This window comes from Aythya marila, assembly GCF_965140915.1.
Source record: "Aythya marila genome assembly, chromosome: 6".
Classification (NCBI taxonomy): Eukaryota; Metazoa; Chordata; class Aves; order Anseriformes; family Anatidae; genus Aythya; species Aythya marila.
Window position 1 is genome coordinate 11,665,503 of NC_139047.1, and position 23,324 is coordinate 11,688,826.

The window sequence follows — 23,324 nt, forward strand, 5'->3', positions numbered from 1 at the left end:
CTTTGCCTCAGGAAAATTATGCAGAATTTCATAAATCTGTTCTGAGTATGCAAAGTGTCACAGAATTTCGTTCTGTGAATTTGTTAAACACTTTTTTTTCTTCAAATCTGGAATCTAATTGTAGGCTACCGCGTCCTTTAGGCAGTTTGAAAGTGTGTAGTTTCTGTGCAAGGATACAGTCTTTGTACGACTGGGCTTAGGGTAAACATAGATTTTGAAATTCTGCAGATCAAGCTTTCCTGCACTTAGCAGAAATGTTTCCAATTGTGTGCCTGTTCTTTTTAGGGTCAATATCTTCTTGTGATGCGTTCCTGAATGTATTTCAATCCAGAGGTTTGAGACCGGAAGTAATCTGCCCCTGTGCTAGTTCCTCAGAGGCGCTAACTGTTGCTATTCGCAGGTAATTCTTTATTTTATTTTATTTTTTCTGAGAACTGGGCTGAAAACATTTCTTGACTATTGAATTGTGTCTGGTGCTAAGGTAATTGTCAAAAAAAGACAACTACATACACAAAGGTGATCAAAGACCTAGACAGAGGAAGTCTGAGGCTTGCAGGTTTCACCTTCACTGAAGGAAGTGGGGATTTTTATATATATATATGTGTGTGTGTGCGTTTGTTTATTTATTTATTTATTTGCTTATTTATTTAAAATGTTATATTTTCCAGAAGTAGTCAGCCATACTATTTTTTAAGCGTTTTGGAAAACGGGGTCTGATCCTCACTGAGTTTGCTATAAGACCTTTAGGAAATGCCACTAAAATCAAGATTTCTGCTTACTTGGGAGGAAGAAGATACTGAAAATTCAATTAATCAATGACTTACATATTTTGTCTTGTAATAAGGGGCCAAAGAAAAACAATAATAATTGTAATTGGCCTGGAAAATTCCATTCAATTTCTAGAGATAGAAAGTGATGTGCTGAGAAAACAGCATGCTTTGCTTATGAATAGGCTGGATTTTTTGGGCCATGGTTTTGAACAAAATGTACTTTTTTGGGGAAAACACATTTCAAGAAAATTTGATACAAAAAAAAAACTAAATATTGGAGAATCTTCTCTGCTGCAGGAACTGACGTTTCCCAATAAATAAATAAAAAAAAAAAAAGATTTTTTTTTTTATATAACACTTGAATTCTTCTGTTCTGTGTCATCACAAAAGGTGAGCAACTGCACAAAATGGAGTTGTTAGTCCTCAACCAATACATCTCAGAGAGTACTGTCAAGCCTACAAACACTTCCTAATTTTTCTGTTGGACAGAAGATACAGCCTTTGAATACTTATTCTTGATACTTTGCCCGTAATAGATCTAACTCCTCTCTGTAACATTTTAGGGTGGGAGGAAGCTATGTGACATTTTGATCTAACTGTTTTTTTAATCTAGTAAAATACGTTACCAGTCTTGAACTCTTGTTTGTGTAGGATGAAAGACCATTATTTTGGTTAGCCTTAAAAGACCTGACAGAATTGTACTGTGTTTTTGATGACCCTAAGCCCATTGGTCAGTTGGTTCATTCTGATTTGACTTTCTGTTTTTCAGACCTCCAGAACTGGGTGGGCCTCCTCCAGGAAAAGCAGTGTTATCTATGAATTGTCTTAGTTTTGGTGTGATAAGAGTGGATACAGAAGAGAAGTTGTCCATTTTAACTGTACAGGATGTTGGTCAGATTATGCCTGGAGGTAGGAAAATATTTCATGTAGGTTTACGCAAACTCCATGTAATTTATCTTTTCTATTATGCTTATGCTGATGAAACAAATGAAATTGGTAAATGAGAATTATCTTCAAGGTAGTATGACTTACATTTTGACACATTACCTGAACACTTCAGTATTAAGTACTGTCTCAACTAAATTATTAAATGTTTGCAGTAGAAATTAACTGATGATAAACTTGAACAACTATAGGTTTTGGTGTGAGCAGATGCATTTGACTGGTTTTCAGAGTTGTGATTTTGTACATTTGTTAGCATTAGTGCAGACTGATTTACAGCTATGTAATAACAAGTACAGCAGGAAAAAAAAAAAAAAAACACCTTAAATCTTAGTAGGAAATGTTATGTTTTATCCAGCAGTTGTTTCTCCTAGTGATAGTCCATGTGTTCATACTGAGCTGCAGCTGCTCTGTGTGCTGTGACAGTTCTTTTTCTTCAGCAGCCCCTGCAGCAGTTCTGTAAGCCTTTTTGTGTACCACAGGAGCATGTGTAGTCCAAGATACCTGCTCTGTTTCTCTCAGCCCTTCACAGTGTGATTTAGTGAGATTGTTCAATATCTGGCAGCAATTTACTATTTTTGAAGGCTTTATTTTTATTGCTGCTTTTTTGTTTTTATTTTTAGCTCTCCAACATTCCAAGACCTAGCTTTGTCCTGATGTGGCTTTACCCACCTTTTAGTGTTTGTTTATGGCCTAGAAACTTAGGTTAGCATAGAAATTTGTCATCTTTGAAACTAATAGTGAGTGTGTATGCTGCTGCCAGACTCTCATTTTGAATTGCTCTAGAGTATTTGTGAAGAATATATTTTATCTGGTGCTGGATATGCAATTAACAATAATAACTTAAAAATTCAGGAAGTGGCAATTTTGGTATTTCCTCTTAATAAAGCCGTGACACTGAAACTGTGGGAAATCAGCATGCTGGGATGCCTCTCTGAAGTGAATTTACACTAATGCACGCAGCGTGAAGAATAAACGTGAGGAAGTAGACATGTACAGTTGCAGGTCTACAGTTGTGTTGGGATCACAGAGACATGGTGAGATGGCTCTCATCACAGAATCACAGAATATTAGGGATTGGAAGGGACCTTGAAAGATCATCTAGTCCAATCGCCCTGCTGGAGCAGGAACACCTAAATCATGTCACACAGGAATGCTCGTGGCTGGAGGGTTGCAGTGGAAGGCTCTTTAGGAAGGAAAGGCTGGTGAGATTAGGAGGAGTTGTTTCCCTTTACGTGACAGAATAGTTAGAGTGCATGGAGGTCTGCCTGGGGATGGATGAAGAGACATCTAAGAGCTTATGGGTAAGGGTAGAGCAGATTGGTACAGGTGACATTGTAGTGGGTGTCTACTGTAGGCCACCTGACTGGGAAGAAGTGGATGAGGCCTTGTACCAATGGCATCCTCAAATCTATGGGCTCTGCTTTTCATGGGGACTTCAAACACCCTAATGCCTGCTGGAGGGACAACCCAGGAGGGCATAAACAAACCAGGAGGTTCCTGGAGTGCAGTGATGACAGCTTCCTGACACAAGTGATAAAGGAGTCACTGAGGAGAGGTGCTCTGCTGTACCTCATACTCACAAAAAAGGAGAGGGGAGATCATTGGGGATGTGAAAGTTGAACGCTATGTGATCATGAGGTAGCAGTATTCCAGATCATGAAAGGAAGGAGCAGGGAAGAAGCATGATCACAATGCTGGACTTAAGGAGAGGAGACTTTGGCCTCTTCATGAATTGGCTTGAAAGAGTCCCATGGGGTAACATTCTGGGGAGGAGAGAGGCCCAAGAAAGCTGGTTAATATTCAGAGATCTCTTCTAAGCTGATATGTTTTAAGATGTCATTTACAGACAATTGGCATCACTATCATGATTTTATATGTCAGTGAGAAACATGGAGTGACTTGTCTGATGAGAGGGATAGTTAAGTGTGTATCCGTCTTATGCCTTGAAGTGATATGACTTGTAGTGGATGGCTATTGATATTTTAAAAGAAGTAGTAAGTGGCAAAACTATGTGTAGGTTAAGCTGATGTTAAGTGACTTAATTCATTAACTGTTTTAAAACTCTCATCAGCATCAAGCTATTAGTCTATAGGGCAGATTAATTTCAATTTGACAGAATGATAAAAATTCCATGTCAAGTATAGTTTAGCAGAAATGTCTCTGTACATTCTCTAAGTCAGAACATAGATAAGAGGGTGCTTTCTAGGTGATAATCTAAGAATTTTGTTGCCTGTGACTGTCTCTTTAAAAACAAAAACGAGCAGTTGTTTAAAGATTTATGCCAAATGAAAAGAAATTGTTGTCTTAAAGAACTTAATGAATTCTTTCAAATGAGTCGGCGTGTACATTCTAGTATTGGATATACTTGTGCCTTGCCTTGTAAGTTTTATGGTTTTTCCTGTGTAGTATCATGGAGGATGTGCTCTGTCCCTTCTCACTTCGTGTTTGGCACACAGGAGAGAACATACCACCATTTCCTTGCCTGTCACTTGCCACTTTGAATTACTCTAGTCTTTATCTTTCCCTGTTTTTCCCTTTCTTTAGATTGCAGTGCTTTCACCAAAAGCCTAATTTGAGTGTCATGCTGTCCCTGAAAGCTGTATTCCATACTTAGTGAATACTTCTGTAAGGTCTTGGAAGTCACTATATGCCTTAGGCATTCAAACATCTTAAAACATAGGAGCTCACATTCCTGAATTTCGTTTGGGCAAATGAAGGTTGGACTAGATCTCAGGTCCCTTTCAAGCTGGGCTTTTCTCTAATTTCTATGAAATGTGCTATGAAAGTAGTCTCCTAGCCAAGAACAAGTAGTCTTGCTGAGGCTTGTTCAGTCAAGCCACATGGTTTTGATTTCAGTACCTTGAAGATCCCTGGTGTGCTTTATACAGGAGCCATCTTCTTAAAAGGTCATGGACATAAAGTGTCCACTTCTGCCGTCCTTTTCTGCAGACCTTGCTATTTGTTCTGAGACACTGTGGGTCCATCTTCTTACAGTGTCTTGATCAGCAAATAAGACAGACCCCTTAGCACCAGCATGATGTCTTATGTTGCTGCTGTTTAACCCACAGGCCACTCTAAATGCTATATTCTCTTCAGTTGCCTTGGCTCTTCACTTTGATTATCTACCATGAATGCCAATCACAAGAGCCACCGGGGAAGTGCAAGCATCCACAAAGAAATGTCTGCATGAAAGATAGCATGGGAATTCGTAGGAGAGAATCTAGTACGCATTTCCCTGAAAACTCCTATGTAGCTTCTGGAAGGATGATGTTTCGTCTCACCTGTTGATGAGCTTGGGCTATTTTGCATGCTTTCTGTCTTGGAACCAACCTTGGTAAGAAGCAGTATTTGACTCATAATGGTCTTTAGTCCTTTTTTTTTTTTGTCAAATTGGACTGGTAAAGATAGTAGTGAGAGTATCAAACCTGTCTTCTGTTTTCAGCATCCAACTTTCCCATCAATTGGGATACAACCAGCATGTCACCTATCATCTTGGAAGCTTATAATATCTTATGCTAGGATGTGGATGGTCAGGGGGACTCAATTTTGCCTCCCTGCTCTTTACCATTTCCATTGTTTTGCAGGAATTTTCCTCACATTGTTTCTTTGACAGTAGAATAACCCTATCAATCCAGATCATCTATATCCCTACAGCTCCTAATCATACAAAACCTGGTTCATAGAAAAAGTGCTGCAGCAGTTACTTTCTTACATTCAAGCAGAGAAGTTTGGGTTGGAGCCAGATCTTAAGCTTCTGTAAAAAGAACAGGATGTTAAGATGCTTCCTTTGTCTTCAGTTTGTAGATGTCTGTGTCTCAGCAAACATTTGTGCAGATTCTGGTGGTTATCACGATGCTTCTTCATTGCAGAAAAATTTAGTTCCTGTATTTCAGTGCCTCTTACTGATTTTTGAAGGGAGCTATTACAGGACAATTTCATGATGCTTTTCGTCTTATTCCTTAGATTGTGAATGTGAAGAAACAGTATTCCATCTCAGTTCTGTGTTCCATTTGGCTTCAGACTGTCATGTGACAGCACAACACCCTCCCACTATAGACTTACTTTTGGAGATCTGTGGTGATGGGTACATTTATGATGAGATGTTCTCTTCCAATTTAAATGTTGTGCTCTGGATACTTGCATGACCTCTTTTAGAGTCTAGAGTCTTGTTCATCTTTGTCTATGAATGACCTTACTTTATGCCTAATGCCCTTTCCAGAAGACAGGGAAAATATTCAGGTCCTTCTATTGAACAGCCTCATATGCTGTTTCCTTCAAGGATTAGGTTTCTCTGGAACAACTGCGAGTGCCTTCAACAGTGGCAGTTAGAGGTGTTTTATCCTAGCTTTTTGTTATTTTTCCTGAGGTTTCCTGCCTCTATAACAGAAGCTGTAAGTAACACCTGCAGTGCTAGGAGGGCCCTCTTTTTATTTTCATGGCCCCAGGCCTTTCAGGAAGACTTGCTCCCTACAAGAAGATTCTGGCATTCCACTACTGGCACACTGTAACAGTTGCATATGGTTCTGCCATGAAACCATGAAAATGGAATGAAAACACTTTCTAACACGTATCAAGCATCTTTGGTGGCAGTAGTTTTCTGTTCTAGCGATCTGCTGTGCAAACCTCCAGAATTCTCACATTCATGTAGTGCTGTTCTTGAAATATTCAAAGCTAAGTCCACTCTTCAGTAGGGGTATCAGTCTGGTCATTTATTTGCACAATAGGATTCTCATCCTCTGCCAGAAATCTCATGGCAGGGCTAACTCCTGAGACTCCATCTGTAAGAATGTACATGTGGACTCATTTGAAGAAAGGAAGTTTTCCTACCAGTAATCAGTATTCTTCATGATGTGTAGTCCACATGTACATTCCTGTCCCATCTACCTTTCCCTTCTCTAATTCTTTTTCAGATGCGATGCTGTTGAGAGACTGAAATGGTGGTAGATGCGCTCTCTTGTATAGCACACATGAAGCAGGAAAAAAAGAAGCCCAAGTACAGGCTCTACAGGTACTGCAAAAGGAAAACCTTGCAGTAACACATGGCAAGGCAGAACTATGCCTGCTGTTAGAATGTATGTGTAGACTACCTATTTCATACATTGGTTACTGGTAAGTATTTTTTTGACTTGATCAGGGTGATAGGATTGTCCTAGGGCTTCATGGATGGAGCATCAGTTCAGAACCGCAGGCTAATTGGCTGTGCTCTCTGTGTTTGTGAATGAGTTGAAGACTATTATTTCTTGTGGTAATAAAGTGTCTGTTTCAATTTGTGACAAAGGTTTGAACTGCCTTTTTAAAAGTTTCTAATGTTTTTAATGAGTTTTTCTGAATGACTAAATTATGAACTGGTGGTTCTTTCCAACCTTGTAGTTCACACATATTTTCAGCAGCTGAAACTCCTGTTCTGCTTTGGAGTTGGACCTGTACCAGTCACTGACCATGCAGTCTCCTTCTTTGGTCAGCGAAGGTTAATATCACAGGGTCCCACACTCTTTATTAATAAACATCTGTTGTTCTAAAAACTACCTATTTTTTATGAAACCAAGATAATCTAGAGGTTGGTCTATTTGTAGGGTGAATTATTGTCTTTCCTGTTCAGATATAAGTTGTTGAGGACTGAATACTTCACTGAGGTTTGACAATGTCCTTAAGCACTTTATCAACTAGCAACTTGGTCCATGCTTGCAGCAGAACTAACTGTATCATGTGTTAGTTTCGGATAAAATGTTCTATGTTTCCTTTAGGATTTCTTTTTGTTCTGGTTGAACAATGGTAAAAGTAAGGGCTATCTGTAGTATCGGTTAAGACTGGCTAAATTGGAATGCAATAATACACTCCTTCATAATGGCTGTTGTCAGCCATATCTAGGTTTCATATCTGTCATATGTTCCATGTCCAAAACATTCAAAGGGTCCTGATAGAAATCTTTCCTTTTTACATATAGTACACTTGACAACAAAATACTCTGATAATCTGGATTGGAAGCAGGTACAATGGGAAAGGGCAGAAAATTAATTTGTGGCATAGTTTGTGTTGTTTTTCAAATGTTCTGTTTATTTCATATTGGCTAAGATGACCCATTTGATTTCTTTTTAATCTTGTCTGTAAGTGCTAAGATAAACTTTGTTGCTCTGTTGTGCCTTCTCCTTTATTGTGCTTTTTCTTTTCACTTTGGTGATGGGAAGAGACAAATCCCAACCGCTATAAGCAAAGGGTCTGCTAGAGAAAAGGTTTCTGCCAGAGAAACTTCTAAAAAACAGTTACTTCAGAAGTCAGATATATAACCAGTGGCCAGAGCAAAGATCAGCGTTATATTTGGTTTACAAGTGTGTATTTGCATGATTAAAAATAAGAAAATGTCAGTGTTGGAAGATCTGAGATTTCAGAAGAAAATTAGTTTTCTTTTAAGTAACAGGAGGATAATAGTAGTAGGACCTTTATGTAATGAAATACTTTTAATGATTTGAAGAAAGTTGTCACAGAAGATGAAGTCATCACACTGAAGCTTGGAAAGAAATAATGTATTGTCATGGGATTAGGTTCAGCAAGAGACATCTCTCTGAAAGATGGTAGATGGAAGACTGCTTTAAAAGAGGATGGGAAATAATGCAGAAAAATCATGACCTGGCAGTGAGAAATTATAATGGCCTAATTTTCGTGCCATTTCTAATGTGTTTCTCACATAACTTAAGGGATGATACTATGAAAACAAACGTGTAATAATAGAATAAAAGGTGTGGTATGTCTGTAACTTAATATCTTTTCTTTTTCATCTTTATTTTCATATGAGCTTTAATTTGAAGAAACTACCTGCCTTCATATTGAAAAGCAATTGCTACAGTTTTGGAGTCAGTTGCATCTGATACATAGGCTATGAAGCACTGTTAAAAAAAAATGCATTTGCAAACTTGTATCTTTCGTCTTGGAGATCATATTGCACAGGCTTTCAGAAAGAGAGTTCTCTTGCATGCTGTGTTTTTTCTGTAGCTGTTAGATAAATTATATTAAAATTTTTATTTGTCTACCAGTAGCCAAGTAACTTCTGTATCAGTTGCTGAAATATACCAATGTTATGATTCTGTTTTCTTCCTTTCCCTTTAGCAAATGTTTGTGTCGTGAAGGTGGATGGGACTCCTTATCTGTGTAAAGCTGATGAGGTTGGAGAAATATGTGTGAATTCAGGTGCAACTGGAATGGCATATTTTGGCCTTCTTGGAATCACCAAAAATGTGTTTGAGGTTTGTATTTCTCTGTGTAATGTACAGTTGTTGTAACTCTGTGTAATGTACAATTGTTGTAACTCTGGTATTTCTTCTTGAAAATAATATCTTTTCTTCCACTTATTTATTTATTTATTTATTTATTCATTTTTATTTATTCCACTTTTTATTTTTTATTACTTCCCCTTTTTTAAAAAATAAAAAGCCATGGTGAAATACAGTGTCCTTCATTTTTCATGTCAGAACTTGAAATTCCTTCTCTTACAACCAAAATACAACGGACCATCAGCTGTCAGTCAGCTGCCTCTATATTCTGCAATACAGTATTGTGTCCATGTTGGCATTTAAATTTATCTCCATTAAGTCTTACGTAAAGTTACATGAAGATATTTCAATTTATTGGTGCATAGCTTGGGACAGAGAGAAGTTAGTTTGATATTTATTCTGCCCATATTTTTCCTCACATTGGTATCCTAATTTCAATTTTTCCCTGTTCTGGCAAAAAAGGAGAGGAAGTAGTAGTTTTGCAGTAGTATTGCAGTGGGCAAAAATTTGGAGGCTTGGCTGAAGTATGGAATTCTAGCAGAAAGGTGAGAGAAATCCTGGCCTCTTTCCGTCATTTTGCCTAATCTTAAAACTTTAAACACCTTAGCTTTCAGCACTATAGTTAGCTAGTGAGAACAGCAGTGAGATACCTGATGTAATGCAACAGTTGAAGAAAAAAAAAAAAGGCAAGGAAACCACCTGAGTTAGATGGACTGGTGTGTTCTTCATTATTCTAAAAGCTGTTGTTCATACTTGACGTGATAGTGAATGTTGTCTTCAAGTAATTTTTCAGCTGAATTTTTTGGCTGCAGTGAACAGAGGCAGAAAGTATTTTAACTTTGGTTTTCTTAGTACTGTGTGTGTGAGTATTTCTTCTGTGTTCTTTTAGGCCATTCCAGTGACGGCCACCGGTGTGCCTGTTTCAGATCAACCCTTTACAAGAACAGGATTACTTGGCTTTGTGGGTCCTGTAAGTGTGAATGAGCAGTTTTGACCTCACTTTTTCCTGACACCCACATCTGAATGACACATGCCCACCCCAGTTGATCTGGTACACAATGAAGAGGAGATAGGTTGTCAGTGGGGAAACAGAACAGAAGAGCTTCTATGACAGCTTGCAGATGAAGCGAAGCCAGAGTGAAACAAAATAGCATCTACCCCTTGAGGGAGCAGTATTTTCATTTATTTTCCATTATAGTTGGCCCATGTCTTCAACTGCCTCTTGACTGGTGGCAGCTGTGGTGATACTATTTCAAGTCCATGCTGGAAGTCAGTGTATATGCCTTGAGCTGTGCAGCCCATGTAGGCAGCGAGCTGGCTCCTTTGTGACCATAGATGCACTGAGCACAATTCTGTGTCAGGGCAGTGACCTCATACCAGTATTGTGAATATCATTGGTTTTAGTCAGGCATATTGCCAGGAGGTTTTTCCTTATCTTTTTCTAATCTTGTCTTCTTTTCAGGACTATTTGGTGTTTGTGGTAGGAAAATTGGATGGCCTAATGACAGTTAGTGGTCGCAGACATAATGCAGATGATGTAGTAGCCACTGCATTAGCAGTAGAACCAATGAAATTTGTCTACCGGGGAAGGTGAGTATATTATAAACTTTACCACCATTGATTGAACTTTGTTGCTCTTTTTTCATCTGCAAGCAATGAGCAAGCAATATAGTGTATGTGGGAGTTCCTCATGTGAATTTTTACATGTTTACTTTCCAGGAAAGATGGCACTAGGTTGTGGTATGCCAAATAAGAACTTGGCTGTCACTGCTAATTTGGAAGACAAATAGTGACATCCTGCTTCTTGCATATTAGATTTCTGTATAATTTACAATTATCTTCATATATTATAAACATCAAACTTTAAGTGTCTGTTTAAAACTTCTTTCAAAGCTTCTCTTAAGACAGTCAAATGAAGCATGATACAGAATGTAAAATACAACTCCCTTTTGTCCACCCGAGCAGTCTTATGCAGAGTGGCCTAGGGAAGAGCTTTACAATGTTCTAAAGAACAAACTGGAAGTGCTGTTGAAGGGCTTTCAAAGAGTGTGTGTGCTGTATCAACAACCTTACTGCTCTTCAGTTGAGAATCCTTTAGTTCAAGTGTTTTTCTTCTGCGACTGTGACAGTGACACAGAACTATTACCGACTCACAAAGTTGAGCTCTCTTCATTTTTGCATCATTTGCTCAATTCACAGGTCATAAAAATAATGGCAGATACCTGGTTAAGACACGATTAATATTTTGTCCTAGAAGTTGCAAGCGTAAAACTAATTTAATTCACAAAAGGGGAGTAAGTATTCATCAGTGCAAACATCACTAGACATGCTAGCCAGTAATTTGGCATAATTGTTGTCTTTCAGGACAGATGAAGTATGTAAGAGCAACAGGTTTAGTGTGCATGATGGAGCTATATAGGCAAGGTTTGCCTAGCCCTTGCATGTATGGAACCTGCCCATGTTAAACACATCCTACGTTAGTGACTGCAAATTCACTTGAACCCCAGTAGAATTTTACAGAAATAAACTTGCATTTGTTCTAAATTTGTCTGTGATTTTGCGATGATCTGGCATGAATAATACTTGTATGTGTTGAAGCAGTACCATTGAAGATTGCAGTCATTGCCATATTATAGTAAACCATGCTATGTTCATCATATGTTGCATCCTATCATTCTTCTATCCTTTGCGTTTTAGGATAGCAGTTTTTTCTGTGACCGTTTTGCATGATGATCGAATAGTGCTTGTGGCAGAGCAGCGTCCTGATGCATCAGAGGAGGATAGTTTTCAGTGGATGAGCAGGGTTCTACAGGTAGTCAGATCTGTCCTTTCTCTCTTTCCAGGTGAATAAGGCTAATGAATGAAATGAGAATCTTAGAGCATCTGTTTTCCATAAGAAAAAACTTCCAGTGTAACTAGAGTTACAATATGCTGACTTTGAATGTATTTCAGAGCTGACAGTTAACAAAAAAAAAAAAAGTAAAAAGTAAGACTTCTTTTCAGAATGTTTTTGAACTTAGTATTACTAGGATGACAGTTTGTGTGTTTTAATTCTGTGGGTTTCTGCTGATTTCATACTGGCTGGGAGAGTTAAGACTGAAAATGTTTAAGGTTACTTAGTGCCAATTAGCAAAACAGACCCTAAAATCTAAGTCACTAATGTTCTTATTCTAGATCTCCAATAGTAAGCAGTGAAAACTTTTTTCTCTTGTTTACTGCATTGTGCTTCCTTGGGGGTCAGGAGGAATTCCAGTAGTTGCATTTAAGGATTTCAGAACGAATTGAACAGTTATAAGAAAGTAAAAAGTGAGAGCACAATTATAGAAGAAGACTCTGTCAAGGGGACAAATTAAGGGAAAACTAGAGAAAACAAGGGAAGATAGATACCTCTTAAGCACAACACAGTTTTGTAGTTACAGTTTCTGTCTAATTTCAGTTTTTAATCTTTTTGGAGGGCATACCTGGTAATAAGCTGTTTTTCACAAGAGAAATTTTAGTTATTTCTATTTTTAGAAGTATCATAGCTAAAATGGACACCTCAGTTTTAGGTAGCAAGATGTTTCCCTTCCTATTTTTGTGGTTTTATGTTCTACTGTGCTTCTGTGATCGTGCCATACGTGCTAAATTTGCTGTGATATAGTTTTGGCTTTTTAAAATCTCTGCACTTGTTGCCCACTTATAAGAGACTTTCCTAATCCCTGATGTGCAGGTGGCATCCCATTGATAGCGTGCACAAGCAAAGTCCTGGGTCTGCTCCTGCTCCCATTGAAGTCATGGCACAACTTCTATGAGTTCAGTGAGTGCAGAATTGGACCCTTTATTTGCAAATTATGGTGCAAGTAAAAATTTTAATGTTATTAAATGACTTGAATTCTTGCTTTATCTACATCCAGTTGATAATGTGGAATATTTTGTTGTTGTGTTGTTTTTTGTTTTTTTTCTCTCTCTATCAAGGCAATTGATAGCATTCACCAAGTGGGCGTCTACTGTCTTGCCTTGGTGCCAGCCAACACTTTGCCAAAGGCACCACTTGGAGGAATTCATGTTTCAGAAACCAAGCAGCGCTTTTTAGAAGGTGCTCTGCACCCTTGTAATGTCTTGATGTGCCCACATACTTGCGTTACTAACCTGCCTAAGCCTCGACAGAAACAACCAGGTAAGTAAAACAGAACATGTTGCTAAGGTCTACATGTCTGTTTCTGAGGGCAAGTGTAGGGTGACCTGGTAGCAATGTGAGAGCTCAGGGTTGTGCATCTTGGATGGCTTCAAGATGCCTAACTTAGCAAAGCTAGTGGTGTTGTCAGAGCAGCCTAGAGCTCAGTGGGGGCATTATGGTTTACCTTGAATCCCAGTTAAATGCAAAGACAGACAGCATGTCCCATTTTCCTGCTTCCATAAATATATTGTAAATTGTTCCAGGACTGGCAATCTTGCACAGATGAGTCTTCTTACATACTGTAACTCACATAAGAGAACTGAAGTACAAATAGACCACGGCTTACTGAGTCAGTACTAGACTGCTTTAGTGTACCATATTATCCTCGTCTCTCTTATTCTACGGAATATGGTCTTTGGTTTTAGCTTTTCATCTTTTCCTGTCTACATTCCAAGTGGCATTTATAGCAATCTACAGTCTGAATTATTGATTGTTGCATGTTTATTACATTTTATTTTTCTTATTTTGCACTGTTTTTTAAAATGCAGATGTTGGTCCTGCTTCAATGATAGTAGGAAATCTTGTTGCTGGAAAGAGAATTGCACAAGCCTCAGGGAGAGATGTTACCCAGTTGGAAGATAACGATCAAGCAAGAAAGGTAATGCAAGCATCCTAGTAATATGAAATATTTGACATGGTTTCTTCAAAGTTAGGGAAGAACAGTCATGGTATTCTGCTGAAACTAAGAATGGGGCATTCTTAGTGAATCTGAATGTTTTCTATTATTCTTTTTCTGTTTCAGTTCCTGTATTTAGCAGATGTTCTTCAGTGGCGAGCTCAGACAACTCCAGATCATCCCCTCTTCTTGTTGTTGAATTCCAAGGTGAAATGCATCTTAGATTTTGCTTTAAGGTCAAGATCAGTAAAGGATTGTTTGAATTAGACTCACTAAGTTTGGAAAAGACATCCAAGATCTCTAAGAATTCTAAGACAAAAACACATAGAAGTCTTTTTCCTAAAATGCTTCAAGTTATTTTAATGTGTGATGTCATGGTTCTGAAGCAAATATAAATCATTGGTGGTTAGAAAGCAGCATAATTTTTCTACATCTAAAATTTTATTCCATGTCTAAAATTCTAGTGTGCATTTTGCATTTCTAACTTAAAAACATATCGGCAGTTGTGTTTCCTGCTGGAAAACAACTTGCGTCATTTTAATGGAAGTCACAGTTCAGTTTTTGTTCCTGAGCATAAGGCAAAGAGGAAATCACTGCTGGAGGTTTTTTTTTTTTCATTAGAAGATACAGAGCCTAGGCAGAGAACCCCCGGAACAACTTTGGAGTCCTGTTTCCCAGAAGCACTGCATACTCTTCAGGAGACAGATGCCTTGTCTTTATGAGCCTTTCCCCCCTAAAAAGGATGTCACTCCAACACGAATAAGTAAATGCTTCAATTTTGGAGCACAGGCAGTGTATATGTATTTATATATACATATTATTTAGGGCTTTTTTAGCCCTTATGATATATGACAAGGCAACAGTCGTGTTTCTTAGTGTGTAGATCATATTTGCTTGTAGTTACTCTGTTCTGTGCTTTACTGTCAGTAGTTTTGGAGTGTTCACAAACCCCAGGCATCCAACACTTTGTAAGGAGATGTAAAAAAAAAGAAAGAAACCTGTGCTTTTTTATGTTCCTCAGTATTTCAGCATCCCTGGGCTTGAGGAGCACTACCGCTGTGTGTATTTCATAATATTCAGATGATTTAGATTCTTCTGCTTCTGTTCTGGCATATTTCCCCCCCTTGTTCTACCTTCCTTTCTTTCCAGGAGGCAAGATTAGTCTCCAGGAGTCAATTTTGGTTTGAGCCTGTACTCACTAGCTACTCTTCCAATGATGATAACAGCCCAGTGACAAATTGGGTCTACCCTGTGCTGTACTGTACCGCAGATATGTGAAATAACATATGGGCTTCCAGAAGGTCCAGCAACAGTCCTGTGAAGTAAGGGATTTGCCTTTGGGTCTCTTGTTCAGACAGGCAAAATGGCTTAGGACATGGTTCAAAGTTCTGACTTTTCTACTGAGACTCTGGTTTAGCATAAGAAACTTCTTTATTATGGTGAAACTGCTTCATTATGGTTATAGTTAAAAGCCATCCATAGAATTGGTTTACCTCTCAGAGTAAAGAGGAAAGTTTTTAATGTGAAGTCCCTTTCTAGGTCACTTTGTTCAGGCAACTTTTACTTTTTGCAAAAAGATGAAGGGTGACTGCAAAAAGATGATACAGAACTTAAGCACAAATAAATTATCTTACTGTGAACACGTGCCTTAAATAGTTTGGACTAATAAGCTGCAATGCTAAACAATTGTGTGTTCACCACTCCACATGAGAAACCCTTCTGTTCTATACCTTTTCATGTCAATCTTTTTCTCCCAAGTCCTTGAGCTGCAGAAGTTCCCATCTCACTTGTGTGATTTTACTGTTCTTATTGTGTATGACTAGCTCACAGATTTGCACTTCAGCAGGTTTTCTTAGTAAAACCAAGCAGGATGACAGTGCTGTCCTGCATCAGATTAGGCTTTGGATCAAACAGCTTGGGCTGAGGCAGCTTGTTTTGGGTGTGAAACTGGATACCTATGTAACAGACATTTGCTGTGATAATCCTTATCTGCATAGTGGGAGGCTTGATTTAAGTCTCTGTTTCCCTCTGAGATGGTTGTCCTACCAGTTTTTCTTACATCAGATTGTAGTCTCATAAAGGATAAGTTATCATTTCCTAAGACTGGGAAGCAAAACGACCTTCACTGTCTTCACATCAAAATCTGGATTAAGCCTTCAGTAGTCTCCATGACTTTTTGGTGAATGCCTAAGTAATCCAAAGATACAACTATTCCCATTTGAAGATTGTCCAAATACACAGTTTCAGGAAATGTGCTTTCTATCTACAACATGGAGATGCACTGATGTAGAAGTGACAGTGCATACCAACTGCAGCTCTGGTTGCTTCTCTGTCCGTTTAATAGCCTATCTGTATCAAAGGCATTGCAGTGTTCTCTTCACACTCTTGAGAATGCTAATTGCAAAACCTGGAAGTTTAGTTGTGTATGGTAGAGTAGTTCTGTAGTCACCTAATTCCTGAAAGATAAAGGTAACTTTCAGGTAACCTACAGCTGTGAGGTTTGATTGCTTAGTCAGCCACTGTATGTACACCTGGATAAAGTGCCACTGGAAGGAGATAGGAGGGTAGGATTTAATCGCCTGTAATTTGAAGTTTTTGACCGGGTGCATACCTGCCTTCTTCTCTGTTCCAGAAGCTCTGTGGTTAAGATTTTGTGATTATTTATTCTTTTGTTGTGAGCGTAGAGAAACCATTAAGGTTTATGGCCTAGCCATATAGCAGAGCCAAAGCCTCTGGGCTCTGCTGTTTATGCACTATGTGATCTCACAGTGTAAACATAGGTTTGGACAGTGCCTCCAGATACATATATTTGGCAACCCTGCCCAGAGCAGGGGAATTGAAACTAGATGATCTTTAAGGTCCTTTTCAACCCAGGCCATTCTGTGATTCTGTACGGGCCCCTTCTTAGGCCTCTTCTCCACGTGGTAGAACAGAAATGATTACAGTCACTACCAATCTGCAGAGAAGGTAATAGGAGATAAGGAAATAGAATAAAGAGTTGTTGAATAAGAGGAAAGCACTGCAGTCAGTGTAGCGTTAACAATTTGAAAAAATTGTTTGATTGATAGCTTTCTGTAACCCATGCTCATACACTCTGAAATGAAACAAAGCAGATGAAGTGCTTCAGTTGCTGCTAAAATAACTGTGATACTACTGTTTTTTCTCCCTTGGACTATAAATTTCAAATATTTGTAAGGTATTATTTTTGTGGTACCAAATACATTTAAGAACTGCTTCTGATAATATCTGTAGAATACTCTAACATGCTAAAAGTTCATAATAACAATTTCTGAAATGTGAAGCATATTTTGACAGAGTCTTTAAATCTGCTGTATTGTTAAAATAACTGCTATTAAATGGAAATATTGTATCTGCAGCATGTACTTTATTCAGTGTCAAAATGTTTTCTGCAAAGTTTTCTGAAGTTGCCTATGTTCTCTGCAGGGCACTGTAACTAGTACTGCATCATGCATACAATTGCACAAGAGAGCAGAGAGAGTGGCAGTTGCACTGATGGAGAAAGGACGACTGAATGTTGGTGACCATGTAGCCCTGGTTTATCCTCCGGGTAAGGCAATACAAACAGGAAAAGTCAAAGTCAGACATCATAAAAAAAGAAACAGCTCTTGCCAAGAAAACATTCGAACATCCTTTTAATATAGTTATATATGGTAGTGACTTAACATGTCAAGGAAGAGACTTGTTGTTTTATTAATAAGCTGCTTCTCAGAATGTCAAACTGAATTTACCAAACTCTTTATCTAACCACTCCAGATGTCTGGACAGTTATCCAAATATAGTTTGTTCTAAACCACATGAAAAATTTTGGATTTTCAGGCTCAGGAAATTGAATAAAACTGGATATGTATCCATGGAAAGTAAGATTAGGGATGTCAGTGTTGATATTTTCATGACCACCTGTTTTTTTCTGAATGACTGCCTACAGAAGTGAAATCTGGACCTCAGAATTGCATTATTAGTGTGTATTTACAAGCGTACCTCAGGAAAAAAAAATCCTCTAAAAGTGGGATGACTGAGTATTTCATAGTTACAGTTGTGAAAAAATACTTTTAAAAAGAATTTGAGTCATCTTCACAACCTTACAGTACCTTCTTTTTTTTTTTTTTAATATCTTTTATGCTGCCTGTCCATGAAAATAAATTTCTAACAATTTTAAAGTTTTTAGATTTTAAATACTTTTTGCTAACTCTCAAATACAAATTATTTTAACCTTATATGATTGAGTTTGGCCAAGAATAGGCGGTTGTTTTGAAAAGACCTTTGTGACAAATCCTTACATCTTAATAAAATAAAATTTCTCAGTGCATATTTTGATCTTGCTGAAAGGGTTTGGCCTTTTGTTCTGATAAAATAGCTTTAATTTCACAAATATTCTTTACAGGCGTAGACTTAATAGCGACTTTCTATGGCTGCTTATATGCTGGCTGTATACCTATCACCGTTCGCCCACCTCATCCACAGAATCTTGCTACCACTCTGCCCACTGTCAAAATGATTGTAGAGGTACGTATAAGACATTTCTCTTTTAATGCTTGTGGTGGGTGTAGGTCAGTTGATGCTGATAGTGACATTGCCTGATAAATTATTTTGCCACACTCAGTGTAAAATAAGTCAGAAGAAAATCAGTGTGCAGTGACTGAGTCAATCAATACTTCTTTTAAAACTCGTTTAAAATGTTCTTTCTGCTATTGTAAATTATTTTCCTTTACTTCCGCTGCTTTTCTTCATGTATTCAGCTTACTAGTTATCTCGTTCACATGGATATGAAATTCCTGGAGAATTCGTTAACTGGCTTTACAATGTTTTTAATGCTGTGTTTTGTTTTTACAGGTCAGTAAGTCTGCATGTATACTTACCACACAAGTGATAATGAAACTGCTGAAGTCCAAAGAAGCTGCAGCAGCTGTAGATATTAAGACTTGGCCCACTATTTTGGATACAGGTACAGAATGTTTGTCCACTAGATAAAATGTATATAGGTTGGAGACGGATTATTGTTGTTGTAGTTATACCATAGCTGCCTAATTAAATGGATGTCTCTTGCATTGCATTGACATAGCCATCCAGGACCTATAGAAAGCATCCAGTGTTAATTCTGTGAAGATACATTTTAATCCTGTGGTCTTTCTAGATGATATGCCGAAAAAGAAGCTGGCTAATATTTTCAGACCTACATCTCCAGATATGCTGGCATATCTGGACTTCAGCGTGTCTACTACTGGCATATTAGCAGGAGTAAAGGTAGAGTACTTGAAGAGAGGCTGTTAAATTTAATTTTCTTATATATTGGCATATTTCACATTCATTCCTTCTGCCAGTGGGTCATCTTAGTGTTCAGAAGGCTTGTTCTAAAATGTGCATGACATTAAAGTTTCTTGATGCACTTTTTGGAAGCATTCATTCCTACCTGGTTGTATGTGAGGAATCACTGAGGGGACTAAAGGGAGGGTGTTTGTGGTGAAGTTCACAAATGTTTTCAATTGCAATTTATCACAGCAATATTAGACATTCCTTGACATTATTTGACATCACAGGTATCACTTACAGATAGCCTGATAAGTAGCTAAAAATTTGGGCTTATATCCCTTTCCTGTTTCACAGGCATGTAAAAAGAATCACTACCAGTTGCTGTATCTTCTACAACAAGCATTTCTGTTGGTATTAAATGTGATACCTCTTTTTAAAAAAATCCTTGAAGACAGCCTGCTTTCTTCTTACAGATGTCACATGCAGCTACAAGTGCCTTATGTCGTTCTATAAAGCTACAGTGTGAGCTATACCCTTCACGTCAGATTGCCATCTGCCTTGACCCTTATTGTGGTTTGGGATTTGCACTATGGTGCTTGTGCAGGTATGTTACTGAATCATAGGTTTTCTCATATGTCCCCATCTTTCTCCTCACTTCTGTAGAATCCCAGCTAGTTGTAGTGGATGAGACTATAAGAGTAACCCCAGATTAACTTTTTGTAGGCATTTCATAAAAACATACAACATTCATACCAATATGCATTTTGTAGTAAAAGAGTTGATTTAAGTCAGTCAGTTACTTAAGTAACTTTGGTTTTGCAAGTGGAATTAATTAGACACAAAATCCAAGGGAGGGAAAAAAGGAACTGAAGTGTTTTCATGGTTATCTCCTCTGATGGTTTTGAACTTCTGAAAACTTTGAAACTCTTTGAAATTGCTTTCTTTGAAACTCTGATGGTTTTGAACTTCTCCCCTGAACAATGTTCATGTTTTCTATTCTAACTGTCACCTCCCTGCAGAAATATCATTCCTACCAAATCTCTCTTCTCATTCACCACGCAGATTTAGACAGGTGCTTTTCCTGGATGCAGACATGAGTGGTGTTTGCTGCAAGGCACACAGTCTGTGCTGGATATTGGGTGCTTGTGGAGAGGGTGAGAGAAGAGTGAGGAGGGGCAGTGAGTGTGAGTGAGGTGGGAGCCAAAGAGCATGAATGCTTCCTCATAACTCTGAGTCCGCAGTGAAAGCTGCCAGGGCGATGTTGATTCTTAGGTCAAGGCTAGGCAGGCAGTGCCTCTCGTGCAAGCTGTGTTGACTGCATGCTATGCCTAGCAGGCAGAGATAACAGGTCTAAGAGACAGAGCTGCAACCACAGCCTGCCATGGGAAGCAGGCTTTGCAAAGAAGGCACAGGTTTGTGGGATGGCACATGTATTCTTACCCTCTCTCTTACTGTAGTTTACATATGTGAAAATGAAAAGTTGCCTAAATTTCAAGGCATTGAGAATTTATTTGCCTGTAATTCAGTGCAACTTACTGCAGGACAGATAAATTCACCTTGAAGTTTGTGGCTTAACTTTAACCCATAGTGCCTTGCCAACTAATCAGTTGAAAATCCAGTGAGATGCTTGCTTTCTAAAGAGCTGAGTTGAAGTTCATATCAAGCTCTCACTTTTCCTGTTGTTGTTTGGTTCCCTTTTTCTTTGAGTAACTTCTCGCTTTTTATGATGGCTTGAAGTTTTCATGCTTGTTTTCTTCTTTTCCTTAGTGTATATTCAGGTCATCAGTCTATTCTTGTCCCTCCTCTGGAACTGGAGAGCAATGTATCTCTCTGGTTGTCTGCTGTAAGTCAATACAAAGTGCGTGTCACTTTCTGCTCGTACTCAGTGATGGAGATGTGCACCAAAGGGCTTGGAACACAGACCGACATGCTGCGGGTAAGTGGACTTGTCTCTTCAGCACGCTGACATACAAATACATGTATTTTCCTAAAAATACTTCATTTTGTCCTGTAGAACATGGTCCTCTAAGTGTTTCTTTGAGAGCTTTTAATTATCACTTGTTTTGCAGGAAATGTTGAGATTGCTGAAAATTTCATCTCTTGCATTTCTGAGGGGGGAGACATCTTATGTTCTCAACTGTTTTTTTTTGCCTCCTCCATGCTGCTGTGTATTTCTGAAATTTTGGACAAAATACTTAGAAAGGCAAAAATAAAAACCCAGCCAAACAGACAAAACAAAACACACATGAAAAAAAAGCAAATACCTTCACCCCCTGACTGCCCAACCCCACACTTGCCAAGTCTCACCTGCTTTAGGGTCTTTTCAGACAAACAATATTGAATTCTAAAACTGATGTAATCTTTCTAACTGTTGTAGTTACACACTTTACACCCATTTATTTTGAGGAAAATCTCTTAATTGAAGTTTAATTGATTTGAGAAAGCACTTCTGTCTCAGTCTCAGGAGAGTTTCCATGGCTTTAGTAACTAAGCTGCTCAGGACCTCTGCTGGGAATGTTTGGCAGCTTGTTGCTTGCAAGAAGGCAACTACATTGTGCTTATTCTCAGTATAGAAAGAAAAGAAAACAAAACAAACTAACAAAAACTTTTGTTCCTCTGTTCTCCTGGGCCTCACTGAAGGGAATCTTGGCCCACAGCCAGTTGTTTTGGTTTCATATTGATGCTGATGAGTATTCATAACATCTTGAGTGCTCTGCCTTTATCTGAACTGTGTAGCATTTGGAGCAAGCAGGTATCTTGTGAGCTTCATGTGGATGCCTGCCCCTCCCTGAGACACAATAATGTTTTGTGTTTTTTCAGCTCAAAATGATGAGTGTCTGTCACAGCTACGTGATGTGAGCGGTTTCTGTCTTGCGCATCACACTGTGACACAAAACTGTTTGGCACAGTTTTAGAGGGCTGTCCTGCTTGGCTGGAGCCAAACTGAATGCAGTTTGTGTTCATATTGTTTAACGAATTCATGTCAGTTTTTAAAGACAGCCAGTTCCACAAATTAAAATGGTTTATTTGTAGAAATGCTGATTTCAGACTTAAAATGTATTGTTTTCTTTATTTAACCCCTCAGATGAAAGGAGTTAACTTGTCTTGTGTGCGAACATGCATGGTGGTTGCAGAGGAGAGACCAAGGATTACATTAACACAGTCTTTCTCTAAGTTATTCAAAGACCTGGGCCTCTCTGCTCGTGCAGTGAGCACTACATTTGGGTGCAGGGTCAACGTAGCAATTTGCTTACAGGTGAGATTAAACTGCTTATTCCTTACTCTTACACACAGTATCTCTGGGAACTTTATAGGAAGTCATATTCAGCTGTGTTATTTTTTTCTAATAAGCTACATAATCTAGAGCTCCATTGCTTGCTGTTTCTTCACCCAGTTGAATAAAGTTATAAGTTGTGAATTATAGTGTTGATTTGCCTGTCTAATTTGGAGGATCAGCATTACAAAACTTCTTTCCTTCCTGCTATGCAGGAACAGTACTAAATTAAATACATATCTTCCTGTTCATAAATATGGTAAATATTTTGAGCAATGCAATTTCAGCTTTCATGTGATTCAGATTTTGCCTGTTGAAAAATAGCTGATGTATATGTAGAATTAAATGAAGATAAGAGTTCCTCAAATAAAAACTCTTATCTCAAAGACCCAAGAAAACTATCAAGGTTGACAGTTTTCTTTTCACTTTGAAAGATTTCAAATGACCACTATCAACATGCAAATACGTTTGTCTCATTCCATATAAGAGTTGGACTTACTTTCAATTAAAGGTATAAAATGGGAAGCTTTGAGAGGGAGAATAGGCATGTGTATTACACATCCCCGTGTCACAGACTGGAGACAATGACATGCAGTTGTCCAGACGTGTCTTTGATAGCTTAGTATTCAGTTGACACTAATCTCATATGTGTAATTTAACCAACAGCTTCTTAATTATGTTGTCATTCATAACTGCTCATTTAGTTTCTTTATTTTTTTTTGCACATATTAAAGGAGAAAATATTAACACCCTCTAGATAACCAGTTATAAAGAAATATGGCCAGAGTGATTTTATGAATCAGTAGAAAAATAGAAAAAATATAGATATAGATGAAATGAAGAAGATTGTGAAGAAAGACTGAAAGTTCCTTGAATAGAACATTTCAGATGCCAAGGGTCAAAGAATAACTTTCTGAATGGCCTGTCTGAAAAAGGATTTTAAAAATATATGTTGGCTATCTGTTGTTCA

At 38.2% G+C, this 23,324-nt stretch overlaps 1 protein-coding gene across 4 annotated transcripts in view; it reads left to right on the forward strand.

The window, feature by feature from the left end:
- The window catches only part of DIP2A (disco interacting protein 2 homolog A), a 98,223-nt gene that overhangs the window by 65,931 nt on the left and 8,968 nt on the right, over positions 1-23,324 (forward strand). For 2 of the 4 annotated variants that reach the window (XM_082763639.1, XM_082763640.1), the window contains exons 17-32: positions 286-400; positions 1,540-1,679; positions 8,817-8,953; positions 9,870-9,950; positions 10,443-10,570; positions 11,678-11,792; positions 12,935-13,136; positions 13,685-13,794; positions 13,939-14,019; positions 17,257-17,380; positions 18,215-18,336; positions 18,664-18,775; positions 18,965-19,074; positions 19,554-19,684; positions 20,848-21,016; positions 22,166-22,336. In XM_082763639.1, coding sequence (XP_082619765.1) covers positions 286-400; positions 1,540-1,679; positions 8,817-8,953; positions 9,870-9,950; positions 10,443-10,570; positions 11,678-11,792; positions 12,935-13,136; positions 13,685-13,794; positions 13,939-14,019; positions 17,257-17,380; positions 18,215-18,336; positions 18,664-18,775; positions 18,965-19,074; positions 19,554-19,684; positions 20,848-21,016; positions 22,166-22,336 — 2,048 coding nt within the window. Of the gene's footprint in view, positions 1-285; positions 401-1,539; positions 1,680-8,816; positions 8,954-9,869; positions 9,951-10,442; positions 10,571-11,677; positions 11,793-12,689; positions 12,777-12,934; positions 13,137-13,684; positions 13,795-13,938; positions 14,020-17,256; positions 17,381-18,214; positions 18,337-18,663; positions 18,776-18,964; positions 19,075-19,553; positions 19,685-20,847; positions 21,017-22,165; positions 22,337-23,324 lie in introns of those variants that run through there. The other 2 variants (XR_014317810.1, XR_014317811.1) reach the window with 2 other exon arrangements.